At 35.0% G+C, this 11,605-nt stretch overlaps 1 protein-coding gene across 1 annotated transcript in view; it reads right to left on the minus strand.

Annotated features, from left to right (window-relative positions):
• Si (sucrase-isomaltase (alpha-glucosidase)) overlaps nt 1-11,605 on the minus strand; it is a 90,984-nt gene that overhangs the window by 36,333 nt on the left and 43,046 nt on the right. The window contains exons 25-28 of the mRNA XM_005393136.2: nt 11,368-11,523; nt 5,819-6,025; nt 3,371-3,525; nt 1,435-1,603 (exon numbers count right to left, since the gene is read on the minus strand). Of these exons, the coding sequence (XP_005393193.1) occupies nt 1,435-1,603; nt 3,371-3,525; nt 5,819-6,025; nt 11,368-11,523 (687 nt within the window). The remainder of the gene's footprint in view (nt 1-1,434; nt 1,604-3,370; nt 3,526-5,818; nt 6,026-11,367; nt 11,524-11,605) is intronic.

An 11,605-nucleotide genomic window follows, 5' to 3' on the forward strand; every position in this document is an offset into this window, starting at 1 on the left:
CATGGAAAGGCCCTGGGTGGAATCCCCAGAAAATAAAAGAAAGAAGAAAGAAAGAAAGAAAGAAAGAAAGAAAGAAAGAAAGAAAGAAAGAAAGAAAGAAAGGGCAATTCTTTTCTATAATAAAATATGAAAGAAATTTTTGAAGTAATAGAACTGATCAGAGTCCAGAAAATAAGTTTGTAAAACTTATGAACTTTTAGATTCATAAAACATTAAATTCACTTTTCCACATTTGATTTTCAGTAACTTTTAGTATGTGAATGTAAATTACATATTGAAGATGAAAATTATATTCATCGAATAATATGTATACTAGTAGTGCAGAACTCAAGTGAATTTTGTTTTTTTGTTTTTTTGTTTTTTTGGTTTTTCTCCGGTACCGGGAACCGAACTCACGACCTTGCGCTTGCCAGGCAGGCGCTTTTTGCCGCTGAGCTAAATCCCCAGCCCCCTCAAGTGAATTTTGATGCAATGCTCTTTTAAGTTACTGCCAATGAAAACCAAACTTTCTTTTGAAATACTACAATAAAAATAAAAGCTGCTTGTCTTATTTTGCTATCCTACCAATTCACAATAAAAATGCTTCCAGTAATATCCACATTTGTAGCTTTGTACTGAATCTAAGCATGTATTATGTGTGAAAAATATATTTTTCTTTTTAAAATAAAACTATGGTACACATGAACAATTGTAATTATTTGTTGAGCAGTTCATTAGATATTCATAAAATGTATTCAGTTAATAAGACAGAACTCTAGTGAAGTCTCCTAAGTACATAAAACATTTTTAAATATGTAGCTAAACCAGGTGCTTTGGAACAGGTCTGTCATCTCAGCATCTGAGGTGGTTGATGCGGGAAGATCGTAAATTCCAATCCAGCCTGGCACGTTAGCCGCTTAATGAGACTATGAAAAAGAGAGACAGAGACAGAGACATGGAGAGAGAGAGAGACAGAAAGACAGAGACACGGAGGGGAGCGGGGAGCAGCCCTGAAATCCTTGGGTTCGATCAATACCAGTGCCCAAAACAGAAAGGAAAATAAATGATCTAAAAATGCACAGCTGCACTTCAGAACTATAAAGCGAAAAGGTCACTTCAAATCACTACCAACCAGCAATTTTGAAAAAGTATAATAATTAAGGAGAAGCCTAGGCAGCTGTTTTCAGCTATAGTAAATATATTGTCTTCTTTTTTATGCAGTTGAAAGAGTGAAGAAATTGGATCACGACCTGACTTCTCAACTTAGTCCAGCAAGGCGTTATCTTGTAAATTACGGTAATTTAGCCCCACCCCCCACCCCCACCCCGCTCCAGAGAATTGTAATGGAAACTCTGGACAGCGTTAGCTTCTTCCTCAACGCTCAGCTTTGAGCGGAGCAGCGCGCACGTTCACGGCGATCTGAGCTTCTCCCGCTGCTCACACAGCGGTACCCACCCCAGGGGGCTGGTCTCTGGTGAACATTCCCCACGTGTGCCAGTTCAGGTCCCGCTTAAACGCCGTGTGCTCCGCTTCCCCAAAGCCGTATAAGTAATTTGAGGGCAGGCGGGTAGAGATCTGGATGAACTGGTTATTGAAAGTGAATCCAGGCAGATGAGAATCCCAGCTTTAAAAAAAAAACAAAAGTCTGTTCTTGTACAAGTATGAAAGAGTAACACAAAAAATGATAATTCTTTCTTTGACATCAGAACACAAATTGTTTTTCTCTATTTACCTAGCTATAGCCGTGTCTGCAATGGATATAGATAATTAAGCAACACATTTTTAAATCCAAATAAGGTGTAAAATATATTCCATGTACTCATATGAAACATAACATTAATAACATGCTTGTACATATTTAGATATGTATTTCTTCTAAAATAAAATTAATGTGTGATTATATGTGACTTAATATGTCCTGATAATTGTACATCATCCACTTACTTTTTCCCTTGAGATAATCACTGTAAATATTTTTATATATGGAATAAAAATAATTTAATATTGCAATGAACTAGCAGCATAATGATATTTTGATTCTTCCCAATCACTACTGGATTTTTTTTTTTTTTTTTCTTTTCTGCGGTACCGGGGATCGAACGCAGGGCCCTGCGCTTGTCAGGCGCGCGCTCATGCCACTGCGCTACATCCCCAGCCTTCCACTGGAATTTTTCTTCTTTTATTTTACATTCACAAAAATTGATGTTTGTGACAAAACTGTACCAAGAAGGCGCACTGTTATCCAAGTGATCTGCAAGAAGAATCTAATGGAGGATTTAAAAGTAGGACAGGCATGAAGAGGAAACATAAATATCACAAATAATCCGAGACACATTCAAAATTTTCTATTAATTACTTTGAAAAATAATTTAGTAGAAAATAATACCTCACCCCTCCAAGAAATAATAATACCCCTTCATCATGATTATTTTTACAAATTGAATTAGGGTCTCATCCTTTTGAACAGTCTTGTTTTATTGAGTTTGTCTTAATAAAAAATTAAGCCAGAAAAGATAGAGTTATTCATTCTGACAGTACCTGAAAACACTCTGACATCATGCAAATTCTAGTATGAGTTTAAAATACAAGAAAAAAGGGACAAAAAGGAGGAAGAACCTGTGTCAGAACAGGAAATAGAAGGTATAAATATGATTAAAATACAATATTCACATTGAAACCGCCCTTTCAGAACTATGTGAACTTGCGGGCCAGTGACTACAGGGAACCATGAACCTACACATGTGCACTCGAGAATCTGCTGAAACAATTCCATGTATCTGTGTAACTCCTACGCAGTAATACAAAAAGTGAGCAAATAAGAGAACCTTACACACCCAAAGAGGATGCAGGGTTAACTCTTTAGAAAGAAGATTTAAAATTTTCACTCTATTTTAATATACCATAGTTGGGCTACAGTGAAGACAATTTCTTTTTAAATGAAATATATTTGCTATATAAAAAAAATACAGATTTTTATCTCAATTTTATCATCAATATCAGAAAGAGAAAATATTGCCTGTATCACATTTCTGTGGCCATGAACAATTTATATGTTTCTAATAAAATGTTTACATAACTCACCTGCAATTACCCATTTTTAGTAGTACACATGCTTTTCAAGAATTTTGGTTTGGGTTCTCAAGTTGACGGGAAGAATGAGTCTGGTATTCATGAATAAAATTAATCACATAGTGTAAAGGAAATCATCTCCCAGTCCTTTCTGATAGTTGTGTGGATATGTTAACAGTTTAATTATAAAATTCAACTAACTTAGAAGGACTAAAAGTTTTAATATGATGCTGTCCTAGCACAGCGGAAGCTGTGAGAATCATTTTATTTTCCCATCTGCGGCTAAATTTAAAATATCCTTCACGTCTGATACCTTACTTACATAATCCTTCCACTGCTTCTCCTTCTAATCTGGATGCCAAAAGGGTTTTCCTTGATTTCAACATCATAAAGTCTGTTTTCATAAGTGCTCGTTGGAGTGGCTGGAATGTTTAATGGAACTGGAACTTCATATCTCTTATTTAGGGGATCAAAAATCTACAGCACAGAAAGAGTAAAAATAGACATTTTATTCTTTTTATTCATATATAATTATATTTAAATATGTTAAATCATGCTCAAAACATGGATAGCTAGAATTGTTGTTTATATAGTACCTTATTGACCCATAAAACTGTACAGTGTTCTATGTGAAGAAACACAGTGGAACGAAAATGAACATCTCTGCACTGATCCTCTTGAAAAGGTTGTATAATTTTTCTTCCATGCGGAAGAAATCAAACCAAAACTTTTAGAACTAAATATTCCATTCTATGTACATACCAAAAGTATTTATCATTTCATAGTTGGACACTAAAGTTGTTTCAATATTTTTTACCGAACATATAACCCTACAATAAATATTGGCCCTAATTTTTGTTTCTTTGTGACATTATTTCCTCAGTACATTTTCTGGAGATAATAGAATAGTCCTAGCATACTAGCATGTTAGGATCTTTGACACTACTAGCAAGCTACTCTCTGGAATTATTGTCCTAATTACTATATTTTTTTTAGCAAAATATGTACTTGAATATCAATCTGTATTCAATTATATGCAACTGAAGATGTCAATTACAGTCATGTGCTACATACAGGCCTTTTGATCAAAGATAGACCACATACCTGACGTGGTTAGACACTGCGGCCCCTATTCACATTGCAACTGTCAGTGAAGCTCACAATGACATAAGTGCCCAAAAGCCCTTTTCTGAGAATGTGTTCAAGGTGCTATGTGACACTGTCTTTCTTTGTTGACGAAAATGTGAATTTAACTACATGATAGTCAACATTTGTGTTTCACTTTCTCTGAATTTGTTATTTATTCATTTGAATTTTGATGAGCATGAATATTTTCCTAATTTTATTTTCAGTTTTTGTTTTTTCCTCTCAAGTATCTGCTTATGAGGCTTTCATATTCTTCATGATTGTATAAGTTGTGATGGCTTTTTTAATGTATTAAAAGAGATATCTGTTTGTGTCTTCTAATTGTTCATTTTCTGTTGTGGAGACACATTTAATTTTGCATAGCAAAATCTATAGATATATATCTGTAAAATGATTTATGCCTTTTAATCTGTAAACTGTTACTGGCAACGCAGAAGATAAATTCACAGTTAAACTTTGTTTTAGGCTGATGGTTGATTGAATTTTCAGATGCAACCCAATCTCAGTTTTAACATATGATTTGAGGCAAGCAAATTCCTACATGACTTATTAACCTATCTCTTCAATTTTAATTGCTGAAGCTTGAACTATTTTCATTAAAATTTTATACTTTACATACATATCCACATATATATTATGTGTGTGTACATATATTCAGATTTTTGAAGCTTTGGAAACTTCAATAATCTGTCAGGCAATTCTTGTTCTAGCTCCATATTATTTTAATTTTATAAGTTTGTACTATGGTTCCCATTTTAAAATTTTAAATATTGCTATATATATTCACTTTTCTAGTCCAACTTGTTACTTTATGAAGTCTCAATAAATTTTTCACTGTATTTTTTATGGAAAGTTTTAAATTATCACTTAATCTAAAGCTAGTTAACATTACAAACACCACTTAGTCTCCAGAAATTTTTTAGCATTTTTAAATGCCTGTCAGCAATTTTCACATGTTTTACCTTACAGACAATCCACTTATTCCTGTGATGTTTGATATTTTGATTGTTGACTTGATTATTTTTTCATTTGATTTTATTAATGAGATTTGCAGCTGTTTCCACTTCCAAATAATGAAACATAGCATACAATAAAATATCTTGTGGAGATACTATTTTATATGATGCATTTTCTTGATCTTTATTACTTCCAATAGTTTCTTTAATGGATTCCCTGGACTTTTTGGAACATAAAATCACTAACTGTAAATATCCAAAGAATTATTTTTGTAACTTTATTGCATTCCCTACAAAACTGCCTTTGAAGAATAATTGAAATGGTAATCGTCCTGTTGAGTTTATTATAATGAACATATTAACATTATTCAATTCTAAGTGACTTATCTACATAAAAAGGGACTTATTTATTTAACAAAAATTTATTTTTTTTTAATTACCACTGCATCTTTAATCACTATCAAAGTTAGCAAAGATGAAAATTCATTTACTGAGTACCTAGTTACGAACTCTGTAAAAAAACAGAACCACTTTGGTAGGATCAAAATATTCCAACGAAATACATACCCTTAATATTACCCGCAAACTAGGAACAGCTAATCCATTAAAAATCTCTCAGTGAGTTCAAGAGATGAGTCAAGCTTTGAGGTTGCTTATGTTAAACATACCTTAAATTGTAACATATCATTTTTATGATATTTCACTTCCACACGAAGCGTTGAAATCGGCTCAGAAGGTAGTGTTATTCTAGCATTGGCCGTGTTCAACTGCAGGTCAGCTGTTATCCCCGTTGGCAAATACTGAGTTGATGAAACTAAGTAGGGATCAGCCTGTCTAGGGAAGTAGCACTGAGGCGCACTGGGATTAGAAGGAACCTAAAACACAATATATTTTCATTGTCAGAAAATACAAGCATCATAATATCTGTCGTATGATTTACAGCAAAAGGTATCTATTCTGCAGTGTGAGTCATCAAATTGTAAAATGTTATATAAAGTATTTATATTTTGAGTGTAAAGATAGAACAGTAGAGGAGAAAGAGCAAACTTTACAGGTTTTTAACTCAAACAATGAAACTGGATTTTTGCTGTCTCTGCAAAAATTAAGCATATTATGCATAAATTTTGATCATGTATTTGTTCTTACTCTTCATAACTACTGCTTTTTGTTGGTTAAAAATAACTTTCCATTACAACCTTCAAAAACATGTGCATTGGTTCTTTACTTCGTTTATGATGGCATTATTTGAATTCTTTTGACTAGCTATACTTGTTGATTACACTGTGTCAGGACTAAAGCTATGATCTGTGGTCAACAATCAGAGTTTATGGGTTTACACAGAGACGCAAGAGATAGGACCTGAAGGATAAAAATGACTAGCTGCGCTGCTGAAGGATAGTTGCTGTACCACAATCCACCCTTGCTGCCTTCCTTATTATAATGTTAGGAAATACAGTAGTTCATCTACATTTCTCATTCTCTTTTATAGAAGTTGTCTAAGACACGCAAAGCTCCTGGGTATAAGCCAATTAAATTCGGATGGGTTTCGTCTTTTCATCTTTCATGTTCTCTGTGGAATGCAAATATGATAAAAGGAGCGCTACAACTTTAAAGGTAAGATCAAGCAGTAAACATGGAAGAGCCTCAGGCATTAATGAAGTTGAAATGGCTTAGGATTTTTTTGGGTAAGAGACAAATAAGTTCTGTTTTACTTAATCTGCACAGATTTTAGGTGTCAGACGATTCAATACACAGCAGTTTTACTGATAGAAATACTGCCGTACCCATTCCTGCTACCATGCATGTGATGAGCACCAAAAGAATCAGGAATTTTACTGTCAAAATGTCCTCTTATAGCTATTCTTCTCAGGACCACTCTTTATCATTCCATACATTACCTTGTTTACCTTTTTACTGATAGGTCACATTGGCATTGAACTTTGCATGAAAATAAACTGGTAAAGTGATTTAAGAAAACGTTATAAAATCTTGTAAGGTGAATATTCAACATAAAACTTTTTAAATATTTGGATCAACCCCATACTATCTAATTTATTAAATGTAAGATGTGATTGAGTAGTTATTTTAAATGTGCAGACCTGCCTTTCTCTACACATATCTATGTATTTTGAAATTAGAAAAGTTATCATATGGAACATATTTCTGAGAGTTTGGTATGTGAAGTTCTCCCACCTGAGCTTAGCTAGGACTCTAAGAGTTCATATGAGTTGATGTCAGGCTTAAGTAAAAATGAGAAATTAAATGAATACAAGGTGGTTTGGAAGAGTCTCCAAGAAACTAAGCAGTTTTAATGAAGATCTTTTTCTTAAGTCATTAGTAATTTAAGCAATGTTAATAATTTCTTGTCATATTAAACTTAATTTTTGTCCCTTATGTTTGCCTTGTCTATCAGGATAATCAAATTAGGTGTTTAGTACACAGAGTTACAACACCAGAATAACATACTACCCATGTTTTGTTAGTCTCTCAATACTGGATGTTTTTTGTTGATAGTTTGGCAATCTTTTTCCATAACTAAAATCATTCCTACAGCCTCTGTCCCTATGTTATTCACTACCATTATCATACTTAGTTATAGAACTACCAATCTTGAAATATTCTATTTTTACCTTCTCAATGCTGGTACTGCGCCAATGAATGTGGCTGGAGAATTAGAAGCAAGCCTATTACCCATTCTTTCTTTACGTAAGTCAAAAACATTTAGTGGATCTTCCTGATGCCACAGTTAAGTGACTATTTTCTTAGTCAATTCACTATGACGCCGTCCTGCATGGCACCTTTCTCTGTTCTCTGATTACCAAACAAACCTTGCTTATTCTCCCTCTTGTTCTTTAAATATGAAAAAGGGAGGCAATCAGAACTAAAATCGGGACTCATAATCTCTTTCCACTTCTTCAACCTCTGCTTTGTGGTATGTGCTATCTGCTGTCGTCTACAAAGACTTTTCTCCCTCACTTCCTTCTCCTTCATCACTAATCTTGCGCTCCTGTTGGTTATCCTTAGTAGCACGTCTGGATTTCATTTCTCAGATCTTAAAAAGAAATTGCCACCTCACTAAGATCTTCATCTACTGTCTCATTTTTCTGCTTTCTTCACATCAAAATATAGAAGATTTCCGCACACTCGTTGCCTTACTATCTTGGATGGGTCCCTTCGCTTTTTCTTGAATTCAGTGTAACCAGACTTTCACTCCCAAAACAGTCTATCAATACTTTTCTTATCAATGTTGCCAAAAACTTCAACGGTGCCAAGTCTGTATGCCAGCTCTCCGTGCAGACGTCATGATTTATAAGCATAATATGGACAGTTGGTCCGTTTCTCCACCTTATAGTGTGTTCTTTACTTCGTTTCCTTCTGCCAACATGCCCTCCTTTCAACTTAATGCATTGCAGGTTATTCTCACTGTCTCCTTTCTCCTTCCTCCTCATTGTGCTGATGAAATATTATAATGACCCAGAGTTCTATCCTTGAAGTCACCTGTTTCAGGCCATTCCCTTCAGGATGCCTTCCTGACACATGGGTTTCCATACTGCATAAATTTCTTCCACACTGTCTCTGAATTTTATATTTAAGCCACGACAAATTTATCAATTCTTTGGATTGAAAATACTACTCACCTGGAGAGATGCACTTGAGTTTCTCCTGAGCTACTCAAACTTAAATTTTCTGAGACACAACTTTTTCTAACCCTGCTCTGGACTCACACTTTTCCCAATCTCTTTCAGCAACAACGCCTTTCTGTCTCAGTTGTTCAAATCTGAGCTGCTGAAGTCATGTTTTACTCAGCTCTGCCTCTCCTATTCTACAACCAAAGGACAAATTCCTGGGATTTATCTTAAAATTACATGGAAAGTATATTATTTCTTGCTCATCTGATTTGATTTGCCAGTTTTATTTTATTTACATTACTGTCACAATTTGTTTCTTGGTCTCCTTGCCTTGGGCCTCTACTATCAACACAGTTGCCATTAAGAACATACACACAGAAACAGATGAAATGGAAACTCAAATTTTCATTGCGTTCTAGGACCATCTTACCTCACAGCAAAGCTCAAAATTAAAAGATAATCTAATGGACTGATATATGTCATGCCTCTCTGTTCATCTACAATATCATTTCCTGTTCTTCCTCCCCTTATTAGTTATTACAGAGACACTGTTCTTGCTATTTGTGAAGTATTCTAAGCACATAATGACTTCAGATGCATTACACGTTGATGATTCTTCCTTCTGGGATATTATTCTATCTTTTTTTCCTTTCTTTTTGGAAGTGAAATGACATCTTCCCAAGGAACCCTCTTCTATTCAGTAGGTCATTCCATACTATTGGTGCTCTTCCTCCTTTCCCTCTTCTCCTTTATTCTTTTCTGACATGTGTGTGATTAAAGAATATGGTGAATGTCTAAATTTTTAAAAATGTATTATAGTAAAAGACACATTACTCTTAATCCCTTTCAAAATACTCCCCTGAATTCAGAGCACCCATTTCAGAACTGCTTCAGAAAGTTGAAAAAACACTATAAGACTCGGTGGTACACGCTGGTGATCTCAGCAGAGTCTGAGACGAGTACTGCTACAAGACACCCTCAGGGACACAGTGAATTGAAGGCCTGAACTGCATAACAAAAGTATGTGTCGGGGGGCTGGGGATTTAGCTCAGCGGCAAAAGCGCCTGCCTGGCAAGCGCAAGGTCGTGAGTTCGGTTCCCGGTACCGGAGAAAAACAAAAAAAAAAAAACAAAAACAAAAGTATGTGTCACAAAACAAAAGCAATCAGAAGTTGTGGAAACCACACAGTAAATGTGTTCAAAGCGAGGGGAAGTACTTTGAAGGAGATCAATCGCAATGTGTCTTGCTGTAATAATCTTTTTACTTGAAATATCCATCATATATTTTGACCACTCGGGGTACCTAACATAATACGTACCTCTCTTACTATTTGTGTTTCCACACTGCAGCGTGAACTCTGATAGGGTAAGAGGATTTCATTGTACTTATCTCGGGCAGTGACTGGAACACAGTAGTTCTCATAACTACTTTGCAAATAAGTAAGTCGTGTTGTCTAAAGAAACACAAGTAGTTATGTCAGCACCCCAAACAATCGGGTACAGTGTTCGTATCATGTCTGATGTTCCAGCATTAAAGCTTCGTTTGCTTGGTGTAAAAATCTCCAAGTTCATACAATATTAATCATTATGGGGAAAGCAAGATTTTCACACTTTTATGTTTAGCAGTCAATAGTGTTTGTAAAAGTCCTGTTCTCACCTACACTTCAGATTCTGAAGGGAAGTAAGAGAACGTGTTATGAGCGTGTTACGAATGTACTGGGGGCTGAGCGGGGCTTTGGTTGCAGAGCTGCACTTTAAAGAGAAGTTACAGACAGCAATGAAAATACTTTTTTGGCTTTGATCTCCGCATCTCTTTTCCTTCTTGTTTAATTCTGCTTTTTTCAAAAATTTTCCTACCAGTAAACATTGTGCTGCTCTATCAAGCAATGGAGAAAGGAAACCAAAAATTTTTCTGGTATCAGAGATTCTATGTATTGCCTCATACACATGAAGACATTCCTGGGAAATTGCTGAAAATGTATTTGACTTCAGAGGTATAACACAGACATTTAGTTCCTTCACTACATGAAATGACCTTTTTGTTCTTATCAAAACCTAACGATGTGATCAAATGCCCAGCATTTCAAACACAAGCAGAGCAGGAGTTGAGTTTCCCATACTACCTAAAAAATTGCATCATCTGCAGACATCATTCTTCTGTTTAAAAAAAATATGGCATCCACAGACATGATTCCTAGTGAAAGAATATTCCTATTAACTAGCTAGGAGTTATCAATCAGTGGAACGAAAATAATTCAGCACTCAACTTTATACAATTTCACAATTGGTGCAATCAACTTAGTAGACAGATCCTTTTAAAAATTGCCCACTACCTGCAAAACACCTTATTCAACTGAGCTAGTCAACCTATCCTAACTGCCTGGAAAGTAATTTTCACACCCATTTAGGCTGGCAATTGCTAAACTTTGCCTTTGAAGAATTAACAAATATAAATATGCATTAGTTCACAGAGTTGCTAATTTTAAAAGTTTCTTAATGTGAATTTATACACTACAGAATTCAATTTACAAATGTTCACAATGACATGCTTGCGTGGAAACTAGGAGTCTTAATTAAAATTCTTATTACCGTTTCCCACGAACAACCACGCTGTTCGCACACTTCTCTAGTGACAGTGTCTTCATCTGGGTAACAGTTAAACTTCTCTGCTTCAGAGAAAACTTGATTCCATTGAACAGCGAAAGTTCTTCCAAGGTTTAGTTTGAGATCTGTAATTAGGAGAACCTTTGAAGACAAAATAAGAAAAAAAGAAAGAAAGAAAGGGAAACAGAAAGAAAGAAAGGAAGAAAGACAGAAAGAAAGAAAG

The sequence above is a fragment of the Chinchilla lanigera genome, unplaced genomic scaffold (genome assembly GCF_000276665.1).
Source record: "Chinchilla lanigera isolate Chin_1 unplaced genomic scaffold, ChiLan1.0 scaffold00047, whole genome shotgun sequence".
In the NCBI taxonomy this organism is placed as follows: domain Eukaryota; kingdom Metazoa; phylum Chordata; class Mammalia; order Rodentia; family Chinchillidae; genus Chinchilla; species Chinchilla lanigera.